The 24,453-nt window shown below is 42.6% G+C and overlaps 2 protein-coding genes across 3 annotated transcripts in view; one reads left to right on the forward strand and one right to left on the reverse strand.

Annotated features, from left to right (window-relative positions):
* Positions 1 to 4,015: 4,015 nt before the first annotated feature.
* LOC130183352 (gonadotropin-releasing hormone II receptor-like) lies at positions 4,016 to 9,226 on the reverse strand. Its single transcript, XM_056398665.1, has 4 exons — positions 8,697 to 9,226; positions 7,229 to 7,769; positions 5,457 to 5,658; positions 4,016 to 4,692 (listed from the first exon to the last, which is right to left on the reverse strand). The coding sequence occupies exons 2-4, from the start codon at positions 7,766 to 7,768 to the stop codon at positions 4,277 to 4,279; spliced, it is 1,158 nt and encodes a 385-aa protein (XP_056254640.1). The 5' UTR covers position 7,769; positions 8,697 to 9,226; the 3' UTR covers positions 4,016 to 4,276.
* Positions 9,227 to 13,210: 3,984 nt separating this feature from the next.
* The window catches only part of gatad2b (GATA zinc finger domain containing 2B), a 41,435-nt gene continuing 30,192 nt past the window's right edge, over positions 13,211 to 24,453 (forward strand). The window contains exon 1 of one of the 2 annotated variants that reach the window (XM_056398869.1): positions 13,211 to 13,885. The gene's annotated coding sequence lies outside the window, so the exon portion shown is untranslated. The remainder of the gene's footprint in view (positions 13,886 to 24,453) is intronic. The other variant, XM_056398870.1, reaches the window with a different exon arrangement.

Below are 24,453 nucleotides of genomic sequence, written 5' to 3' on the forward strand. Positions count from 1 at the left end.
GCTGCGTGTGCGCTGCGTGGCGTGTGCGCTGCGGCTGCAAAACATCTCGGTTTTCACTTTGGCGTCCATGTTAACGGGTTAGAGCGACACACTGCCTCCATGTGAGTCATTATTCTCACGGCTGCGTCACAAATAGACACTAGTCACTCCCTCCAGGAGATAGACCACACCAAGATTCATTGTTACTGATGGATTTATTCTCTTTACTTCAAATGGCACCATCGACACCACCAGCGCTGTTGAACTAATTAGACACATAATATTGTACAAACTAAACACACACACTCGTATTACATCAAACTACGGAAACATAAATATAAACATACACAAAGACACGTAAATAGAGACAAGTAAGACAAAAGACAAGTAAATAAACAAAACTTGCTGGCGTCACACGACCAGGAGGGAATGAACACACCAAAAATAAATTAAACTTTACCAGAATACAAACTAACATTGTTACAACTTAAACAGTCCCCGTGCAACACGGACACAAACCTAGTTCCTACGTCCTGCATATAGCCAATACAAATAAAAGAAAATATATCATAAAATATATCACATACATAATGTACGCAAACAAAACACATCAAATGACAGCATAAAAATATTTTTATGGCAGTTAAAGACAGAAAAGCCTTTTTTGTTGATGTCATATTCACAGCAAAGCAGCAACATCACATAAACTGACAGCTTCCACAATAGCTTCAGTGTCGAGGCTGAATCTGAATATGTCACAGACATGAATAAATATGTTTTTTAACCATTGTAGCAGCTGCATGTGGAGACAGAGACATTTTAGGGACATTCTGTCAAAATATAAAAAATGAGTTAATAATGAAAAGAAATCCAATATTCCAGTAATCTGTAGACTCTATGTAGAGAGATAGCAGCAGAGACGCAGCCGGTGTTTTCCTGGTGTCTCAGTTTGGGTTTCACTATTTTTCTAAGCAGTTGTTTGAACTGACACCGTATTTATTTATTTAGCCTGAAGTCTTTACGTTGTGACGGTAGCTACAAGCCAACACCAGCACATTTCCAGTGACACTGGAGCTCATAAAATGAAATGAAATGCATATTTATTGTCAGTTAGTATTCTGTGTTCATAATATTGAACAAATTACTTATTAAAAACAAATGATAATGGCCACAGAAGAAACAGAATTTTGAATTTAATTAATAATAGCAGTGGGGTAGTTTAAACTAAGAGCTACAAATATGATTTTGTGTTTGGTAATTGCCACCAAACAGCTTGGTCTCTGTGTGACTGCAGACTGCTCTGGATTTAACTCTGCTTTTTCTCCCTCATCAGTTTCCAACATGCCTAAAACCAAATAAAGACATTTTGTTGAATCCATGTTTCCCTTTCTTTTTTTTTTCTTTTGTTAGACTTCATTAGATTCACTCAGTCCGCCCTGTGGTAGATTGCCAACCTGTCCAGGTGAACGCCACGTCTCACCCAGGGTGCACTAGGGATCTTCAGATTGACTGAGAGATTGTAGCATTATCCTACAGGAAGTGGTCATCAGAAGATGGTGAACTGTGGCCATGAAGGATGAACATGGTCATCAACAACACTCAGAGAGAGTGAGTCACTCAGACTGTCTTTAGGGTGGAGCGGCAGAGGAGTTAGGATGTAGACTGGCTCCAACTGATGGTGAGTGGTCCCTGTTTCGACCAAGCCGTGACTGTTATTGTAGTAACCATGGCAACAAAGGTAGGTACGCCACTCTCAATTCAGTTGGCATGTTTATTATTGTGACCATGACAACCGAGGTCCGGCAAGTCTGCCGTCATAGGAGGGGCGCTATTTCAGGAGACGCTCCCCTCGGTCGTATCAGAGGGTTGGAACAAGCTGTGTGGTTGTTCAGGTTGGAGGAGGTGTTGGTGCATCTGCAGTTCCTGTCCCACCTGCTCCCACTGAATTTGTTTCCTGTCCTAACCCAGTCACGTGATGACCAGTGAAATCGACTCCTATCCCACAAGATTCCCAAAAATTCCCATTGTCATCCTCTGATACAGAGTGGTTTGTGTGTGTGAGTGTTTCCTCCCTCCCTCCCCCAGTCACCTTAGCAACCAGTGTCTCAGCCGTTGCTGGTTACTGTGACTAGCTATTTATATACCCTCAGTAGACTCTCCTTGTTAAAGGGACAGTTCGGATTTTTTGACGTGGGGTTGTGTGAGGTAGTCATAAGTCAGTAGTTTAGCAGTTGAAGAAATGTAGTACCAAAGGAATGTGCTGTTTTCACAGGTAATGTACCGACTATATATGGCTACCTCACACCACAAAAACCACCACCAATCAGCATGGCAGGCAGGTAGTACATTTCTTAGGTTGTCATTTGTTTGTCTTTGGACACTTTTGGACACTTTATGTTTGATTGTTTTGGATTTGATTTATTTTCTGTTTTATTTTGTAAGCACTTCCCTCATGTCGCTTGTGGTTATTTTACTTCCTGTCTTTGTCCTGTTTCCCTCCTTGTAGATTGTTTGCCCCGCCCTGATGTGTTTAAGTCTGTTTTCCACTTGTCTTTTCAGTTCGTCTGTTGAGTTTCTCTGATGTTCCCTCCATTGGTCCTTCATGTTCCCAGTCATTTGGATACCTTGGTTTTGATTTTCAGAATTTAGTTTTGGCATCTGTGTCAGCAGCTGTTTATATATTGTTTGATTATTCTGTAATATTGTAAATCAAAAAGTAGATTTCTAACCCTAACCCTACCCCAACCACCACAGACCATTAGTAAACTGAGTATATCCTTCACATTTTAATTAACAAACACCAAACAACGAAATGATCAGATATTCATGTTTTATTTATTTCCAAAAAGCTTTCAACTCCATTTGTTGTAACTGTTACAGATTTCTATAATGTTGTTTAGGGGGAAAATATATTTCTGATTAAATCAATGTGTCTGTAACAGGTGTGCTGTTAAAGGTGGAGTTCTTCACCATTCGTGAAGTTTCTGTACAGTTGGATCAGTGTGCTGCTCCTGGTCTCTCCCTCCGACACACAGAGGTGAAGTCCCAGTATTAGTGTGGTGTTCCTAATAAAGTGCTTGGTCGGTGTTTACATTATATAATCATAATCCTACTGAATCTATAAGTACATAACAAGAGGTTATATCTGGCTAAATATTGAATTTAATACTAGTCAAGTGGTAACTCGGCACATTCAGTAAGTAATGACTTGCTTTCTAATACAATACAAACTACTGTTCATACTGGTTTTTCACAGTCATGCAGAAACAGAAAGGATCCAGTCTTTGTCTGCTCATGGAGGTAGTGGTAACACCGACTCTTCTCTGAGATAAAGGCCCAATCCCAATGCCCCATTCCTCTTTACACCATTTTGAGCTCTTGCGGCCTCTCGCACTCAATCACTCAGCAGATGACGTCAATAAAGTCTGTGAGGGTTTAGGGTTTAGGAGGGACACTGTGATACGTACACGTTGCATGAAGGCAAGGAGATACTCTCCACATCTGCACACAGCTGCGTGACGATCTGGTATGTCTACACTCCACTCCAGTGTGTGGTGGTAATGCACCACGATGTTGTTTGTCTACAACTTTTAAAAAAAAACCAAGAGGTAGAAGAGGAAAACAAGAGGAGTGCAAAAAGAGAAAATATGAAGTGTGTTAGTTCAATGCCAGTTCATTAGAAGAAGAGGCGGACATGCACACTGGGGTCTGCGTGGACCCTTGAGGACATCAGCAGAAGGTTTTAATTGCCCTTATAAGGTTAGCATAGAAAAGACAAGTGAATAGTTTTAGGTAGCACAGTGGGCACATTTCAAAGTAAAACATTTACACTCTGTTCATGCATCACTAGGTGAGCAAGACAAAACAGGACTAGGTCTAAACTTGGTATCTGTCTGGACCCACTCTGGTCAAATCCTGATTTTGTAACTGTGACATCGCTCATCAAAATCTACTGCAGGTAATGTACTGCATATATGACTACCTCACACACCCCACGTCAAACCCCCCCCCCCCCCCCCCCCCCCAAACTGTCCCTTTAAAAACAGCTGTGGAGTTCGACACAGGTCAAACAGGTGCCCAACAGACATACTGATATTTTACTGACATGCAGTAATCTAACAGAACATTGACGCACATGGTTCTTGCAGCTTCCCTTCAGATCACAGTTCCACAGCTCAGAACAGATGTTCATAAGAGCAGCTAAAGCCAAAGTTGTTCACTGACCGATAATGAACTCGTGGGATCATCATCAAGCAGCTGACATCGGGTAACTTTTCCACCACCACACCGCTGCTGTTTAACTGGGGTTCCCACTGTGCTGGTTGGAGCTCAGGTCAGACTCCATCTCCCTGGCGGCTCCAGCGTTTCGACTGGACAGACGATCCACAGAGCAAGGCGAGGCGTTGTTGGTTCGTCGGCCGCGGCAGCACGCCACCACGTCGGCGAGGTCGGCCCGGAAAGACGGCGTGTAGAAGCCGTAGATGACGGGGTCACAGCACGTGTTCAGGTTGCCGAAGACAAACAGTATGTGATGGACATACTCAGGTGTTTGCTGGATCATCGCCGGCTGGAACCAGTACCAGATCCCCAGGAGGTAGTAGGGCGTCCAACAGATGACGAACGAGCTGACGATCACTATGGACATCTTGAGGGTCTTCATCCGGGCTTTAGGTATCATGTCTGTTCCACTGCGTCTCAGACAGTGTTCGCCATCTGCACAAACACAACGTGGACAAAAACTCACATAATATAAATATACGTAGGTAATCACCTGTACGGCCTCCTGCTGGGATGAGGAGCGTCTGTGTGTCTGCACATAGTGATTTACATTTGCTGGTTTATATCAGACATAAAACATCCATCATGGACTGAACAGAAAGTCTGGTGTTAACCACAGACTTTATTTCAGTCATCCAACCAAAAACACAGAGACTTCAGGAACAGGAGGTGATGAGGTGCAAGTTCTGGGTTTGACAGAAATCAAAGAAAATCACACTTGAAACAGTAATAATGTCTGAAGTCAGTTATTAATCAGCCTTCTGAGGTCTGAGGGCGTCTTCTCAATTTCAACATTATTTCATAAGGTACATTTTTATCTTGTTATAAGATAATGTGTCACAATTTTCAGAACAATCTCAGCCTATAATGACGCCTCTCACTGTGTAAACAGATCATTTGACCCAAATGCTGATGTATAATAAATACCTATAATGCAATATCTGGTTATCTCTGGATAACGGGCTTTGTATTCTTCGGGATAAAAAAACATTTGCGAGTACGGCCTTTCTCAGCAGACAGGTTGGGCATAAGTTTTCCTGTTCACCTTTACCTGGAGGTTTATTGCTCGTTTCTTTCACTGTGTTGTCAGATCTATTCCCTTGGTGAGTTTAATGTCATACAAAAGTCCTGGGTTGTAATGAACCAGATTTATCCTTTAAATCGTCAGCGGTTTGAGACTCCACACAAAGGTCACACACCTTTGCTCTTGCGCATCCGCCCATTGATCTTGGTGAGGATGCGGGTGTAGCAGAAGGTCATGACCAGCAGAGGGAAGACATACAGCGTCACAAAGTGAAACATGTTGTATGCCGTCTCCTGCCAGCGATGCTGGAAACTTCCATGGGTCACACACTGAGTGAAGTCCACGCCGTCGGCCTTAATGGCCCGGAAGATGAACAGCTGAGGATGAATAGAGTGGAAAGACATGAACAATGAATGAACGCAGTCACAGGAAAACACCAGTTGTAGTTTGTATTTATTAACAAACTTTATATTATATTTGTTCATAACCAAACTACACAAAGAACCACACGGCGCAGGAGGTTCTTTGGCTCCATGTGGTGCATTAAAGTCACTTTAATGCAGCTCAGAGTCGCAACGAAGGAACGTCACAAACACAAGGAGAATCACGGCGACTGAAGCAGCTTTAAGAGGTGATGAAGGTGAATTGTTTCAGTAACTGTCTGATGGTGGGACTCGAGCTCAGCGGCTGTGCAGTGGTTGTTAGCGGCGCTGGGTGAACGCAGAGTTAGTGACGGTGTCAGAGAAGGGACAAACTTAAGGGAGTGAAGTTTCTGTACAGCAGTAATGTGAAGAAGGATGATACTGACCAACACAGCTCATCACTGACGGGCCACAGGAGAAGACAGTTCAAGATAGAACGACACATGAGTGAATATTATCATTGTTTTATGTTTCATAGAAATTCATGATAATTTAAGTTCATGAGGTAATTAAAATGGATTAAAAAATGCAATAAATGGATATTAAAATGGTAAAATTGATAAAAGGTTTGTTTAAAAATAAAGCAGTTCCACCCTCTGAGGTCTGAGGGCATCACTTTTTTATCTTGTTATAAGATAATACATCACAATTTTCAGAACAATCTCATTTGTCTTTATATAATGACCCTGTTTAAACTGTAAATAGATAATTTTGCCCAAAGGAAGAAAAATTTTAATTTTTGATTTTCTTCAAATCTCTTGTGAAAACAAACTTTAACTGATGTGGATGAATTTATTTTGGTGATTCAAATTGTTTTTACCAAAGTATAAAGTTTTTACAACATGTAAAATAGTAGATAAATGTGTAATAAATGCCTTAAATGCAAAGTGTTGTCTGTCACTCTACTTCAACCAAATTTTAAAGGTCTGCTTAGACGCTTTCTGGCGCCGTAAAATCTCACAAGAATATGAAACAGAAAGACGAGAGTCGACAGATTCTAACAACATTTAAACTTTATTTCTACACTGTGTTATCACAAAGATACACAGGGTGATTGTCTTTGATTTATATTTGGTTATTAGGGTTAGGGTTACGGCACTGAGTGTAGAACCACGTCCTAATACGTATTGTATCAGCGTCTGATGGATCTTATTCCCGCTGTTGTCCAATAGTGAAGTGTTGCCGTATATTTGCCTGTTCTGTTTATCATGAACAATAAAAACATGTTGACCCTGTTTTCTATGCAAAACAAAACTCAACAACTGTTCTTTGATAAATATTATTAAATAAATATATAATACTATGATATTGTAAAACAATGCATGTTTTCAGAATACTGTGATTATTGAGACAAAAAACAAAAGTGAATCAGTGAAATTTAATATATAAACGTTTGGTTGGTGAAATTCAAACAGTGTCTGAGTAACTGAGAGAAATGTAAAAGTGTCTAATCGTCCTCAGACTCCCATCACATTAAATTATACCCTCACCCAACCCCCCCCACCCCCACCCCCACCCCCCCTACCTGAGGAGAGGCCAGCAGCACGCTCAGCGTCCAGGCCACGAGCAGCATGCGTCTGTTCCTGAGGCCGGCGTCCAGAGAGTCCAGAGGATGGAGGATGGCCCGGTATCGGTCCAGACTCACCACCACCAGGATGAACGCGGCCGAGTGCATGGCAAAGAGCTTGAGGAAACACAACAGCTTACACATGACGTCCCCGGCGTACCACTGCACCGTGATGTTCCAGACGGCGTCCAGTGGCATCACCACAAAGGTCATCACCAGGTCAGCTGAGGCCAAGCTGGCGATGAGCGGGCGCAGATGTGCTGCCAGGCGATAACCCCGCCCCCAGCACACACTGATGAGGACTGACAGGTTACTGATGGCGGCAAAGACAAACAGCACCAAGGTGGCTGCTACACGGCAGCGGGCCGCCACGGTGAAGGACGGGGCCTCCCAGGGTGGGGGGGGGGGTGGAGCAGACGAGTTGAACAGGGAGAAGACAGACGTGTTCTGTGAAGGACCGGCAGGTGTGGACGTCCACAGAGACAGGTTTCCTGTCATCCTGTGACACAGAGACACAGCTGATTAAATGATGGACACAGAGCTGAAGACCCTCCATTCATCCATCCATTCATTGTCTACTGAGTTGTGTGTGGGGGGGGGGGGGCTGGAGCCAATCCCAGCTGACACTGGGTGAGGGCGGTTCACCCTGGACAGGTCACCAGTCCATACAGAAACACACAACCTCCACACTCACAGTCACACCTGTGGACACCTTAGAGCCACTAATGAACCTAATGAGCATGTCTCTGTGCTGCAGGACGAAGGTCTTATTGTAAAGTGTTAAACCAACATTTATTAATGAGTTACAACAAGGATCCAAGGCTCCAAGGGTCTTTGGCTAGTTTAGCTATCTATATATAGCTTCTACTTCATCTCACAATCTGGTAAAATTTTTAAAAATTTAAAAATCAAAACAAATACTGATCTGATTTAGTTTTTTTCTGTTTCTCTGAGAATTAAATGAACTTGATTCAAAACCCTGAGTGAATTATTAAATATTGGTTCAGAGCACAGTTTGTAAATAGCCCTGACATGCAGACAGACAGCTGCTGCCCCCTGCTGGCTGAGCCACTGCACCTCCACATGTGTTGTTGCACCAAAGGACTCAGTGGATGCAGGGGATGAATGACTGTCCTCAGGTGTCCTGCTGTGACAAAGATGTCGCTCAGCTTCTCTGTTGTCTTTATAAAAACAGTCTGAGTGGACACATCCTCTTCCTTCTGTCACCGTTTCCATATTTTCAGCTCCTTGTATCACACTGCATTACTCTGACACCGAGGGGGGGGGTGACGCGCCCTCACCCCCCCCCCCCCCCCCCCCCCCCCCCCCCCACCGGTAAGCACAAGATGATCATGATTGAAACACTAAACCACATTTATTAGCAGACTTCAGTGTTTAGCAGTCGGGCACGTGCGGCAGGTCTTACCTCGCGCGGCTGCAGGTCGGGTGAAGTGAGAAGAGGCTGAAATCCGGATCCTGATCGGAGCTGTCCAACGTGCTGAAGCATCACTCTCTGTCCTCCGGTTTCTCCCGCTCACCTCCCGCTCACCTCCCACTATCTGACCAATCAAACCTTCAACCGGATCAATGTGACGTTTTCAATCGCATCCATCAGCAACCGCCTACAGTGAACCTGTTCCCCGTGAACAAGGAGCCCGCAACGATCAATACCGATTGGTTAATCACGGCGGGTGACGCGCGAGGTGTTGCAGCGGTAACCGGCTCCGTGACAGAGACATCCTGGGAAATTTCCAGTCCGTCTTTGGGTTCATTGTGCAGAGCTGAGGAGAGAGCAGCAGGATCAGAGAGCGGCTCCATTCAGATCCAGTTTCCACCGCTTAACCTCAGCTCTGTGAGTGTCACTGTCTCTGTCCTCCGCATTGTTTCTAATGTGTGAGTGATAACGATCCCTCACCTGAACATCCCTGAAAATGTGTGAGTGATAACGATCCCTCACCTGAACATCCCTGAAAATGTGTGGGAAGATGTAAAAGCTGCTGTGTGAGCAGGACCGAGATATCTGAGTCCTCAGTCAGGAACAGAGACTCTGAGCTGCTGCACTAAGAGTTTACAGCTAATATCTGACAAATAGGGAGTAGTTATTACTACATTATTACATTTAGTTATTACTACATTATTACACAAGTACTCTGTAGCCATTACTACATTATTACACGAGTACGCTGTAGTCATTATTACATATTACACGAGTACTCTGTAGTCATTATTACATTATTGTATGTAGTTATTACTACATTATTACATGTAGTTATTACTACATTATTACACAAGTACTCTGTAGTCATTACTACATTATTACATGAGTACTCAGTACTCAGTAGTCATTATTACATTATTGTGTGTAGTTATTACTACATTATTACACGAGTACTCAGTCGTCATTATTACATTATTGTTGTAGTTATTACTACATTATTACACGAGTACTCAGTAGTCATTATTACATTATTGTATGTAGTTATTACTACATTATTACACGAGTACTCTGTAGTCATTATTACATTATTGTACGTAGTTATGACCACATTATTACATGTGTAATCTGTAGTCATTATTACATTATTACATGTAGTTATCACTACATTATTACATGAGTACTCTGTAGTCATGACTACGTTGTTACATGTAGTTATTACATGTAGTTATTACTACATTATTACATGTGTACTCTGTAGTCATGACTACATTATTACATGAGTATTCAGTAGTTATTACTACATTATTACATGAGTAATCTGTAGTCATTACTAAGTTATTACATGTAATCATTACCACATTATTACATGAGTACTCTGTAGTCATTACTACGTTATTACATGTAATTATTACTACATTATTACTTGTGTACGCTGTAATCATTACCACATTATTACATGAGTACTCTGTAGTCATTACTACATTGTTACATGAATGCTCAGTAGTTATTACTATATTATTACATGTAGTTATTACTACATTATTACATGAGTACCCGGTAGATATTGCTACATTATCACACAAGTAGTCTGTAGTCATTACTACGTTATTACATGTTATTATTACGACGTTATTGTGAGTACTTCGTAGTTATTATGACACTTATAAGCGCACTCTAGTCATCACTACATTATTATATACTCTGCAGTCATTGCTACATTATCACATGTAGTTATTACTATATTATTACACGAGTACTCAGAAGTTAACGTGTGTGCTCAGCAAAACATAATCTATGTAAAGATTAAGTTAAAAAAAATACCAGCCCACTGACATGTTCATACTGATCAACAGTGTTTTATGTGTGATCCACTACAGTTACAGACAGAAGCATGACGTTAATAACACCTTTTATACTCTAATGTGAAATCTATTTTGAATATAATAGTACATATATATTATAATTATTCTTATGAATGATTAACTGAAGATTGCAGTTATACATTTCAGTTGCTCTCTGTTGTCCAACTTTTTAAGAATTCAAATTTAACAAATGTCACTGAGGAAGCCTAAACCCAAAGCCTTAAATTAGCTGTAATGTGTTTACAGCAGTGACAGAGGAACCATCATTAACACTATCAAGGACCCAGAGTGATAATTAGATTCAACACAAATTAATGAAGGAATGTGCAACATCCTCCTGACATCAGCCAAAATAATGAGGGTTTTCATGTTTTGACACAGGCGCCTAATGAAGCCAGAACTATAGGTATAGAGGATAAAGCAGAGCACAAGTCGAGGTCTGTATCATCTGATGCTCTAGTTTTATTAACACAAACTAATCAACCCTGTTTTCTAAAAGTCATTTTCTATACAAGTACACTGCAACAGTAAAGACGTTTTGTGGAGAAGAGAATTGCAAGAATTGACAGTTGAAAATATAATGGTATAATAATATAATACAGTAGGGATCTCAGATTCAAATGTTCACCACTGTCAAAGAAATCACATACAACTGTTGTTTGACTGTTCAGCTAATGCTGGATTAGCTTGTCTGCTGCTATCTTACCTAGCTTTTGTGGGGAGGCAACATTACCTTAAGATTAGTTAGCAAACTAGCAAACAACATTTCAAAAAGTAAACTCAGAAAACATTTTCACAGCTTCCTGTCGTGTCATAATATAAAATTATATCGAGTTTGATAAAATATCAAACTCTTCAAACTTAAATCATGTTTATTGTGAGTCTATGTAGATATTTTTCATGCTAGTTGTCAGCGCTAATGTTTTACCAGTTAGCTGTAAGTTAGGCTAGTTAATGGCTACAAGAGTCTGGGTTAGTTGTAACAAAGATACACACATGATGTGCACACACAAACACACACACACACACACACACACTAATCATTTTTAAAAGTCATTTATTGTTTTATTTATGTCATTATTTATAGTTGTAACATAAATCATCATAAACCTGGACTGTGATGTGAATTGTAATCTTTTATTCCTTGTGTTTGATACTGAACCAGACATCTTCTGTTTGTGTTGCAAAGATAACACCTACACTATTTAACAGCAGACACATGTGACAAGTTTGTATGAAATTCTGAACGCACTGGCTTAAAAGATACGGAGAGAAAATGTCAAAGATGTTACAATCATCCCCGGTCTCCTCTGAGGATTCCCACTGTTAGTAAGCCAACAGCCAAAGACAGTAAATCACCTGTATTGATAAATGTTAATAAGTCACTAATAAAGTTTCTGTAGAACAATCTGTTAAGTCAGCAAATAGAAATGTTATTTTGGTCTTCTCCAGGTCAGAGGTCAAGACTCATCAACACTGTGCAGACTGTTACTACTATTTGACATTGTTGCCTTATTATTTTATGGTTTGTATTTAATATTATATATATATATATATATATATCCTTGTTACTTTTGGTTTCTGAATGATTTTGAGAGAGAACAAAATGCATTTTTACAGTTGTAATTCACATGTATACTTAGTGCAATGTGGTAAACCTCATTTGGATGCAGCCGTAAGCAAAAACAGTATGACAGGTGCACATACAGTAAAGATCACATTATACTTGCTTGTAACAGAACAATGACTGATGTTTTAAAAACCTTTTATATTAAAAACATTACAGAAGAGAATAGCAACACTGATACAACTGGATTATTCTCTTAAAATAAAAATTTAACTGACTTGAAATGTCTTGTTATAAAGCGGTACCGTCCCATCATGGGTCATCAACACCTTTAATAATATTTATTTTTAATTGATAGTATTAATGAGCCTAAACAACAGTAAATAAACAGTAGTCTCATCCTGTAAGGGAAGTTCAAACATGTGAAGCCACTAGAGGGCTCAGTCTCCATGTGGTGGATATGAACAGCTGCTACCAGCAAGGTCTGCCTTCATTCATTGTACAGACAGTAACCCAGGATATTAACATGCCCATCATCACACTGTACCTCCAGGTGACAGTCCTACCTGCAGGTCCCGCTGCAGAATAACACAGCTTTCATTTCCAAAAAAAAAAAAAAAAGCTGAATCTGATCCTGAAGCCACGTATGAATCACATGACTCACAGTTCACATACACAATGTGTCACCAGCAAAACAGGAAGTGAAATACCCAATGTTAAGTAGGTGATAAATTATTTAATATTTCAATATGCAAAGTAGGTCAGCAAGTCCTCTGGCATCTTATCAGTGATGACTCTATTGTCTCCTCACAGAGCAGTGACATGTTTTTTTATTATTTAAAAAAAAAAAAGTTCTTCTTCTCTGTCTTTAAATGATGTTGTAACAACAGAGGAATCTGTTTACAGACATGACGTTAAAGCGGGAAACGTGTGTCCCAATAACCTGGTCACAGCTGTATACAGCTGCTGAGTTATCATCTGTCTCTGATTAAAATTATGTAGAAAGAATGGAGTCTTTCTTTGTCTGAACGTATCCTGTCACAGCTGCAGGGGGGGGGGGGGGGGTCCACAAGTCTGAGACCAATTTGTACCCCACCGCACATCGCCCTGCGTGGCTCTTTGTCATTTACATGCGTGCATACAACCCCCGTCAGAAACCCGGTGTAACATCAGGTTTCTCCGGTGCAAACAAAGGTAGGGACCCGGTTCGTCTGATCCCGGGCCTCCACAGTCCCTGACACCGGTTCAGTCCGGTGTCGCGGCTCCGTTAAATGTACGTTACGGAGGTGGTGAAGCCGCTAATCGGCCCGTTACCGAGTGAATTCTGACCCGCACATTGTCTCTTCAGCCCCGCTGGAGGTAACATGGCTCTCCATCCACACACAGACAACAACACTACAACCGGCCAATCACATCTCTCTGTCGGTTCTCCGCCGCGGAAACGGACAACCAATCAGCGGCCTGAGAGCCGCAGCAATAAAGAGCGGAGCGCCAATCGGCTGTCTGTCTGGATCTGCTGGGGAAACAAACAGCCAATCAGCTTCCTGTCTGCGCTACACGGAGTGACTTGCCTGGCCAATGAGCGCTCTGTCTGGCTGCACCGAGGGGGTGAGCGTCTGCCGAGGCCCAATCAGCGGCTCAGTGCTGCCTGCCGGTGCCGGGGACTGGTGGTGAGGAGCCGCTGCAGCGCGTCAGGACCGGACCGTGAACCCCGGAGACGGTACACACTGAGGCGAAAGGAGACACAGGTGAGTCCGAGGATGTGTGCGAGGCCTGGCTCCGGCCCCGAGATTGTTTTGAAATGGCAGCGGCGGGATTCGTGTGGCGGCAGGACGGCGAGTTGTTGTGTCGTTGTGCAGCCGGTCGATATGCTGATGTGCTGACAGACAATAGAGCGGCTTTGCTTCGCTATTTATTGATGCAGGCTGACATGTTGGCGACCAGCAGCCGTCGCCTCGAACGGTTCATTTACATTTAAAGGTCCGGGGGTCGCGACGAGAAACATCTCCGGAGGTCTAAATCCTTCCCGGGGGTTTGTGTTTCGACAATAACCGAACTGTTAACGGAAGATGTCGGAATTACGTTGTGATGGGAACGTTGTGCGGAATGCCTCCAATCGGTTTCATTGTTTGATCCAGAGTCTCTAGGGGTTAAAACTCAGACTGGAGAAAGAGCCAGGCTTCCTCCAAATACTTGTAAATGCTCGTTTAAAGAGCGCCGGGACGAGACGAGCTGTTCCGACCGTTTTAACGGAGCTAAGCCGCGTGAAGCGGCCGATTTAACGGCGCTAGGAGGAGGCCGGAGCCGCTGATGGCTCTCAGCAATTAGGAAGAAAAATTCGAAATGCATCAGCCATTTACGTAGAGACTCAACTGGCTCCATATGCACCTAAATGGCTGCCTGGCGCCTGACAGCACAGCCAACATGTTAGTGTAAGAGCCAGGCTTTATTCAGGCCGAGGGCTGATTGTTTCCTGAGCGGCGGATTAACGGTAGGTAGATGTCTGGATGACGTTAGAGACCAAACGGGAATCAATATTTAATGTGTGCTGCCTATTATTCTGCAGTATACAGGAGCTCGTTTCGTGTCTGCTGCTGCACTGCTCCTCCAGATTTACATGAGTCACAGGCAGATGGACCCACATATATGACTGCTATCCCTGACTGGGTCCAGTGGGTCCAGACCCAGGGATGGAGAGGGGCTCATGAGGTGAGGAGAGAAGGCTTATTATAGTCAAATCATGTCTGTGTTACCTTCCTCCATTACAAGACTTTTTTTTTTTTTTTTTTTTTTTTTCATTTGGATGTTGTGTAGTTGTGTCAGACACAGCAGCTGTAGACGAGGACGACCCGGGTGATAGAAGACAGACAGGTAGACGGACAGACAGCAGGTTTACCTCTGTCGCTGTCCTCAGAGCGTCACGGTGAAGCAGCTGTTTGTCTTCCTGCAGGACGTGAAGTGAGCAGGGATGTAAAGTGGCCCCACCGCCTCTGGTTTCAGATAAAAGTTGGCAGACCTTGATGCACTCAGCCCTCCACTCACATAGTGATAGTGGGTCTGTATGAATGAAAGGTCCTTGCTGTTGAAGAGTGTGAATGAACTGTAGTATTCTCAATGATGGAGTCCTTCCTCTTCCTATTTCCAGCTCTGAGTCCCCTGGCAGCGCCAGCAGCATACAGATGAGCCTACGGTGCTGTTATGACAGTGTTTTACAGCACCTACAGAGGACCGTAGAGTTTTTATCAATATAAAGTCGACTCAGTGGTTTTAAGCATCATCAGCTGGTCCTGATAGAGACGACAGAGGTTCATGAACACAGCGTGTATGTCAGGACATTGATATCATTACTCCTGACATCCTGTTGTTCTGTTATCCGTCTAATTAAACTTTATTAAACCACTGTGTCTCATTCAGTCAGGGAATCAAACCTCAGTATAAATCAGCTGATATTAATTTTAAAACACAAACACTTATTTCTGATAAGGAATCATTAAGGAATTGCGACCAAGACATGAAATTAAACATATTAGTGTTGGGTGGGATTTATAGTGGAGACGTGTTTTCAAAATTTTCGCTAAAATATTGTTTTACTCAGCTGCTGACAGACCGAGACACAGTCATACACGTGTTTCTGTAATGAACTAATATCAGTAGAGATCAGTCAGATTTCCCTGATTTGAAACCATGTTGGTGATCACACTGTCAGACCGCCACACAGAGGGGGCCGCAAGACTGACAGTGTGCTGGCCCAACGGGACTCGGTATACCCGATGGCTGACGACTGTGGTTGTTCTGGTTCTAACGGCGTTTTCGAGGACGGGTCGCGGGTCATGCCACGGCTGCTGGGGGGGTGACATCCCAACCATCATATCTAGGTTTCCAATAATGCTCAGGCCCGGCAGGGGGTCAACTTCCCTCAACATAAATCTCACAAACAACTCACAAATTCATACTTTGGATTCTTTATTTTTTTTTTAAAGGCTCAGTAGTTTTCATCAAACCCCCCTCAGACAGAAGGAAATAGCACATTTGTTCAGGACTATTTTCAGCCGCGGATTAATCCACATTTGGTTCTGCAGTGAGTATTTGTGGAAGCAGAATAGTGTGTGTGGGGGGGGGATGACGGACCATGTGACACTCACTGATATGTTGTTGAAACAATGGAGGAGTTAGTGCAGTACATTTATAGTTGGCTTGCAGGTTGACATTTTTATAAAAACATTTATAAGTATCATTAGGCAGCATCACACTGTTGATTATATTTACAGGGAGCAGCACCTTACAGTTTTCCCCCCAGCCAATCAGAGCAGTCGGCAGGTGGCGTCACTCAGGTTGTTGGTAATTTATTATGCGCTTATTAATCACTGAGAGGTGTGGAGAATGTTTAACTTCTGGCTGTTCATTGTGGACCAGGTCTGACACTCAGCTGAGGTTCAGCTAAACAAGTGTCTGGCATGTTGGACACAATCAGCTGATCCAGGTGGACAGCACGTTGTCACACACAGGACAGCGGCTGACGGTGCACAACACAGGTCCACAGTTTATCCATTTACACCTGGGGCCGGTTTCACTAAGACATGTCAGACTGGTCTGCAGTGTTAGGCCAGACTTAACTTTGCTCATAGATCAGTCTGATGTTGGTCAGAACATTTCACACACATAAAGACAGATAATAATCCGATACATTAGCCCCGAGCTAACTCAGGCCTTAAACCAATGTTACCATGGTAACAATCAATGACACCTCCGCTGACCAGCAAAAAACAGGAAAACATGGATCATAATTTGACTAATGAGAAGAGAAAGAGTTTTTAGAGACCACAGCTTTTTTCTTTTCATTGTTTGACTTTTACTGAATTTACAAAATAAAACGTCCTTGTAACTGTAGATTTCTTCCATAAGACAAACAGTTTCTGCTGAGGGCAAATGGAGCTGAGTGGTCGGATGCAGTTCCTCGGTCGGCCATTGTTTTTTTATTTTGAAAACCCAGAATTCATTGTACCATAGTCTGGCTTAAGATAGTCAAGAACTAAACGGATGAATTCAGACTCAGTCTATCTGAAGTCTGACTGTTTGTTCTAAGACGCAGTGAGACACTGTCTCTGTGAAACCAGCCCCTGGTTATATATACTGCACACAGGTGTGCGCCAGGTTTGAAGCTAATGGTTTCATCAAATTTCAGAGGTGAACGTAATGGTGGGAGAAACAGGAACCTGTTTGTGTTTTATTGTTATAAATTGTCATATTTTATGAACAAAATGTCCCAGAAGTAGATTTAAAAACAAAAAGAGAACGTTGTTTATGGTTTGTTTTCTGTCTGAGTCAGGCGCACTGATCGGCCAGGTGTGTGACGTTTTCCTCTGTCAGCTTTCACGTCAACAGCTGAGCGCCACACACCGTTTGTACAGGACACACCAGACACAAGTGAGTTGTTGGAGAGCAGGAGGCCGTGGGACGCAGCTCGGAGGAGGCCGTGATGGACATTCAGAGGTTCATTTAGAAAACTACGTGACACGTGAAGGTCACATGACGCGCTGTGGGATCCAGTTCATTTGAAGCATTTGGAGCTCTTAAAGATTTCTGATGTTGACCGTGAAATGTTGATTTCATAGAAGAAGAGTGAAGTCATAGAGCCATCGAGTCGTTTGCTGTGTGGTTGTTGTTAAATGGTTGTGGAGGAAAATGCAAAGCACAGAAAGAGGTCTTTGAAATGTGTGTGAATATCAGATTCATTTAAATCACAAATTAACATCCATATCCTCATAAAGAAAAAAAGCATCGAAATCATTGTAATTTGTGTTTCCTGCTGGTTCGTGGTGACTGGGAGGAAGGAACCTGTTTTAGATAATCTACATGTTGGCTGTGTGTGCTGGTCGTGCACTGATTGAGCAGGTCAGTTAAAGTCAGAGAGGCTTCCTCATGAAGGTCTACACCTGGACCTGAGACCTGACACCTGAGCCTGATAGGAACCTGGGGTAGTGATATGTTCAGGGCCTATTTTCCAAATACTGGTCAGCTTGGTTCTCCCAGGTGTTCAGGTGTTGTCCCACATTTCTAACACATGTAAATAGATGAGAAGCTTCCTTAAGTAGGTATATTTGTTGTCTGTGTATTCGCTGTGTTTGAACCAGGAAGTACCACTGTTGTTTCTCGTTTTTCTTCCTGTTTACACCGGCACGCACCTGCCCAGTGTACATACACATATATATGTGGTGTGTGTTTTCAGGTGTTCGAGATTGTTTTCGTCTTCAAATAAAAACTCATTAGTGTGGACGTAAAAGTTTTTATACTAGTTGGCAGACAGAACCAAGTGATCTATCTCACGACTCATTAACAGCCATGTGTTCAGGCTACAATGTGCTTCCCATTAACTTCAGCCTCGACTGTCGTAGCAGTCACCGCCTGGAGTCAGCTCCTGTCAGCTGGAGGAGGAAGTCAGGGGGAAAATGTGACGCTGTAAAATGGAGGATCCGTTCTGAACAAAGCTAACCCCCCCCCCCCCCCCCCCGTCAGAGCCATCACCGGCTCAACCTTGGCCCGGTGCCGGTCCGCTTTATGCAGGAGAACTGGTGGGCGTGACCCTTTGTGCATGAAGACTGCCACATAGTGAAAGGTGATTTGTGAGGGAAGAGCCTCCACTCTGAGTGTTTCTGTAGTTCCACCTCCTCCAGCAGAGGGAGTCACCTCCGTCGTTCATTCATATCAGATCTTAAGTTATAATTTACACCGATCAGCTTCATAGTTTAAATCAGGACCTGCAGTGTTTTCATCCAGTAGCTCATTAAAAACATGTTGGTGTTATTTCAATGTGTCACGTACACATTTAATCAACACTGCACATCTTCTTCTGCTATAAATAAATCACAGGACTGGACATCAGCACATATTAGAGGACTCGGATCAGGACTGAGGCCAAAATCACTAGATCAGGACATCCTAACTAATAGGTAATAGTTTTTTTATTTTTTATCCTTATGCACATTAGATTATGTGGGAATCTATTTAACTTCATATTCATTTTATAAACTTGAAGAGTCGTGTGTTGATGTGTAACCAGTCTGAAGACCTGCTGAGGATTCTGTGCGTCCCTTTTTTAGGAGTGGGTGTGGCTAATACCTGTAACTTGGCACTAATTGATGTGTGTGTGTGTGATATGACTGAATGTGCAGCAGTAAAGCAGGGAGCGGCGTAGAAACGGCCCACAGTCAGCGGCAGTGCAGCTGTGACTAATCCAGCCAGTGAATAAGCAGCGTGCACATCAGTGCTGCATTGCTGTGCTGCATTTAGCCAGGTGCTGCACAAGGTCACCCCAGTCAACTAGTCTGAGTGTAATCCTCCTAATGCTCAGTGCATCTGAAGGGCACGTCCACGATCCAGGTGTTTCTTTTAAAATCTGACTGTGAGTAAACATGATGTTGTTCTGAAAGGTGATCAGAGTTGTAAGACCAATGCTAAGGTTAGTTAGTTAGTTAGTATACAGGTGATGTGCAGTGGTGTGTCTTTACATGTTCCTGAGAGATCCACATCATTCACCTGAGTAAAGCACCTTAAATAATGTGATGTACACCAGTGTGTACGCAGGGCAGTGTGTCTGTTCAGATATAATTAAATAAGAACGTAGAAAGTCTCTGACGTCACATGACTACTGACGTTTCGTAATGTATGACCACAGAATGTAAACAAAGATGGGTGTCGCCTCTTTGAGATTAACCACAGGTTTCTGAAGCTCAGAGTGAGCTGCTTCACTGTCGCCATCTTGGCAGTGTCTGACTCCGCCCCCTAACTCCCAGCTAATCCAGAAATGATCAAAGAGCGTGTTCGTGTGTTGAGCTGAGACTTCGGTGAATGCCTCACCCACCTGTCACTCAAAGACGACTGACTCAGTATTGGAGCCAGACTCTAGTGGTCATTAGAGGAACTGCAGGTTTTAGCACTTCCATGTTTGCTTCATCTTTCAGCCTCAGAGGTTGATGCTTGTTTTTGACCCATTAAATATACACATGTTCACCCTTGACCTGAGAACAACCCTCTGTGGTGGAAACCAGGAATCTGTCAAAATAAAAGACTAGGTGTTCCTAATAAACTGACAACTGAGTGTATATAATTATCAGCGGCACTGACAGGCAGCACAGTTGACTGACTGCTTTTGGTGCTTGTCTCAACTGGAGCTGTGTATATGTATTGAAATACCAATGGCAGTCTGAAGATGTTCTTTAATAGTTTTATCATATGTAATTATATATTTATCAGATGTTAATATTCCCACCATATAACACATTTTACTCCTCCACTTCCTCCTTTTAACATGTAACATTCACACGCAAGTTATTTTAACTGACTCACTCACACAAATCATTTTACTTGAGTAAAAATAATATGAACTTTAATATGAAATGATAACAGTAGTTAGCGGCTGATGTGGTTCTGTGTTACTGCTTTGTCTTAACTCAGTTAATGTTACCACTCATCACTGCAGCTAACTACCCACTGTACATTTAAACTTACACTAGTTCTGCTCTGCACTCAGCTCTCTGCTGCTCTCAGTGACTTCCTCACTCCCACATGCTGTTCACATCTGCTAGCTACCATAGCATAGCAGTTAGCAAAGCCCCCCCCCCCTCTTGTCTGTCTCTCCCTGTCTCTGTTTTCTTGTTACATCTCTTCACTGATGGATGATTGTTGTTATTGACAACTGTTATCATGTGATTATGGCAGGTAGTCGTCATGCTCAGGTGAGGTCAGCGTCGTGGCTCGTGTTTTTAGCTGCTGTGCCTTTGCCAGCCTCTTGAAATTGGACGTCTGTGATGGTGTTTAAGTGTCTGAATTATTATTTCTTCACACTGAAGAAGTTCCACGCCGACCGACACCATATTGTGTGTGTGTAACTGTGTCTGTACCGTTGTGTGTGTGTGTGTGTGTGTGTGTGTGCGTGCGACGTGAGTGTAAATCTGTATCTGAGACTGATCGGCCTTTTCTGATCAGCAGCCGATCGATCGATCTGTCAATGCATTTCTAATCATGTTGTTGCCACCTCCGGTTCATTGTTAAGTTTTCATTTGTCAGTCACTAAACTGCAGCGTTGTGTAACTAAAAATAACACCTATCACATCTGCTCCACATGTAAACAAACACCAGCATCCAACAACGATGCATTAGCCCCCAAAATACCCAGAATGCAGTGTGATGTGAGGGTCTGTGTAATTCAGTGGTGTTGAGGGATTAGTGTGTCTAATATGACTGTGCTGCTGTTGAGTGTCGTGTGTTAACGTGTGTGATCCTCTGGTTGCGCTCGATTGTCGTGGTTGTGTCTTCTGTTGTGCGTCGATTCTCCTCCTGGCTGTCACATTTTAAAATGTCTGTCTACCATTGTGCGCCTTGCTCTGACTAAATGTCTCATGTTCCCGCTGCTTTTTTCTCTGGCTGGTGGAACAGTGTATGCCCCACCCTGTGGTCTGAAGTTCTGCTCTCAGTCTTTTCTTGTCAAAGTGCCAGCTCCTAAAGGAAGAGATTTTCCTCTTTCTGCTCTGAAAACACCGGGGCTGCTCCTCCTCCTCCTCCTCCTCCTCTTCCTCCTCCTCCTCCTCCTCCTGCCACCCTGGCTCTCTCTCTCTGACTGTCTAACTGTGTGACGTCTTGACCACTAACGGCTACATATTAAGAGATAATTCCATACCCTGAGGTTACAAACCGGCTCAGACTGGCTCACTGCGTTTTGACTCTGCTCTGTTCCCTGGGCAAAAATAAATACATTTCAAAAAAAAAAAAAAAGAAAGAAAGAAAAAACAGAGAGAAGAAAATTACGTCTGCGCCTTTTTAAAGGAACATGAGACTAATTTACAGCAGGAGTGAAACAGGGACAGGAAACGCACACCTCTGTTGTCTGACAATAAGGAATCATTTTTTGACGTTTTGCTGTAAACAGTTTGTTTGTGTTTTGAAGTGTTGCTTTTATGAAACACCACTAAGACCTTCACCATCACACAAAGGATCACAGTAGTCTACCTCCTGCTTATGATTTGATTCTATTAAGCAACAAACATCCATTTCTGCCACAGGTTCCAAACTATCTGTCTACTTGGTTCGGCCTCATTGTTGTAAATGTAATTATGCACACGTTGTGATGTAAACTCAGTTGGCAGTTTCTAAGGTGCACAGACTTCTAATGAATGCACTCGAGTACAACAACAAGGGCTGAGGGATTTAAGACAGATATCATATTTTCTAACAAATATTGTGATTACAGTTTAGATGTTGGTCATTTCCAATTAATTAAGCTCTGTGTTGGTGGTTTCAACAAGTTTAACCACATCAAGCCATTCAGTTGGAAAATAGACCGAACACCAACCAATCAACATGTTGACGCCTCCACCAATGATTACATGAATATTCAGTAGTGTATATTACATTAGTACATGAGTACTTGGTATTTATTACTACATTATTGCATGAGTACTCAGTACTTATTACTACATTAGTACAAGAGCACTCAGTAGTCATTACTACATTACCACATGAGTACCCAGACTACACTATGCAGTTTACCCTCATTGATGTACAGTAAATTTGCCGGACTAAATATGAGCCCGGATCTGCTGGTCTATAGTAGGTTTGCCCCTTCAATATCGATGATTCGATAAACCCAATCAGACTCATCTTTGAATCCAACTTTCTGCCCCCGTCCCAGTAAACAGGTCCATCACACTGAGAGTCAGTCAGACTTCGGGAACCATGTGTTTTGGTGGGAGGGAGTCGCCTTCAGGGCCTTCCAGGTAGTGTTGCACAGGGATGATTCAGCTTCAGCAATTACTCCATTATTTCTTCAAGTTGGCAACAGTATTTGGACAGTGGTATCCGTGGACATCCTTTGTCCCCACAAGATGTCTCCTGATGTTTTTGGTGTCCCTGACAATGGATGTTTGATAGAATTTTATGGAATCTGCTTATGAATCCAAATTCTTTATCAAATATTTTCATGTGGTTTGTTTAGTGCCTACTGCAGACATCTTAGTTAAACACTATGCACACGCCATGAGGTTTACTCAGCACATTCATGTTTGGTATGCTAGTAGACCTGTAGACCTGTACAATACAATTGTGTTGAGGCATAGATTACAGAAAGTAAAATGCGTTTCAAAAGCTGTGAGTGTTCCCAGGAGAACAGTTGCATCAATAACTGTGAAATGGAAGTAGTCTGGAACCAGGACTCTTCCTAGAGTTCGCCAAACTGAGTAACTGGGGAAGAAGGACCTTTGTCAGCGAGGAGACCAACCAAAGTACAAACTTAAACTGCATAGACCATCTGTAGAGAGACCTGAAGATAGCAGTTCACAGACGATTCCCATCCAATCTGATGGAGCTTGAGAGGATCCGTCAGGAAGAATCAAGAGATATCACGAGATAAACTGTCCAAATCCAGGTGTTCAGAGCTTGTACAGATCCAAAAAGACTGGAATCTGTAACTGCTTCTAACTGCTTTGTAACTGGCTTTTAAATGGTCCTGAAATAAGGGTCTGAGGACTTTTGTAAATGAGAGATTTCAGTTTTCGATTTTTGATAAAAATGGCGACTTTATCCATTTTAAGTTAAATTAGAACACAAAGGGGAAGAGGTCTGAATACTTCCTGAATCCACTGTAGTTTGGTGGACCTTTCCAGGTGTTTCACAACAGCTGGATGTCACTGCTGGTTATGTGCACTGATGCCTTTTCAGTGGTGCTTCACCTGTTAAATGTGCATCCTGCACATTGTTAATCACACCAGTATATTTTCTTGAAAATTTTTGAGGCAGATCATTGTCCTTAAAAATTGTTTTTTCAATATTGATTACTTAATGAGGTTGGGTGTGACTGACAAATCAGAATCTGTTGATAAAGTTGTATCTGAAGCCCCTTTTTCACTGTTCAAAAAACCTGCTAAGACCCGCTAACATCGGGCTTTTGTCTGCAGTGGAAAAGGGGGAAATCTGCATTTACACCCAGGTCAAGTGACTCAGCAGTAGACGCAGTATGTATCGGCTCCAGCTCCAAATTGGCATCGACGTAAACAATACCGAGGTGAACTTGCAAATTTTCGCGTGTTTTCCTGCTGCAATGTCTTTCAGATTCACTGACACTGTAGACAGACCTGTCACCTGTCCAGCACGGTGCTTTTAAACCAGACACACTGCAGCTACTCTGCTCAGAGATGAAAGAGTAAGTGCAGCCCCAAAATAAGTTTTAAAACCATGAAGATTGAAGCGTCTCACATGGAGGCTCCTACACTTTCACAGGAGCTCCAACCCAGGGGATGAGATGTGACTGATCCATTTTACCGGTTTA

Source organism: Seriola aureovittata, chromosome 16 (assembly GCF_021018895.1).
Source record: "Seriola aureovittata isolate HTS-2021-v1 ecotype China chromosome 16, ASM2101889v1, whole genome shotgun sequence".
Taxonomy (NCBI): domain Eukaryota; kingdom Metazoa; phylum Chordata; class Actinopteri; order Carangiformes; family Carangidae; genus Seriola; species Seriola aureovittata.

Coding starts and splice junctions, on each gene's coding strand:
- LOC130183352 (XM_056398665.1), bottom strand. CDS start 7,768: ATGACAGGAAACCTGTCTCTGTGGACGTCCACACCTGCCGGTCCTTCA. Junction 5,659..7,228: donor TGCTGCTGGCCTCTCCTCAG/GTAGGGGGGGTG, acceptor ATTCATCCTCAG/CTGTTCATCTTCCGGGCCAT. Junction 4,693..5,456: donor GCGGATGCGCAAGAGCAAAG/GTGTGTGACCTT, acceptor GTGTTTGTGCAG/ATGGCGAACACTGTCTGAGA.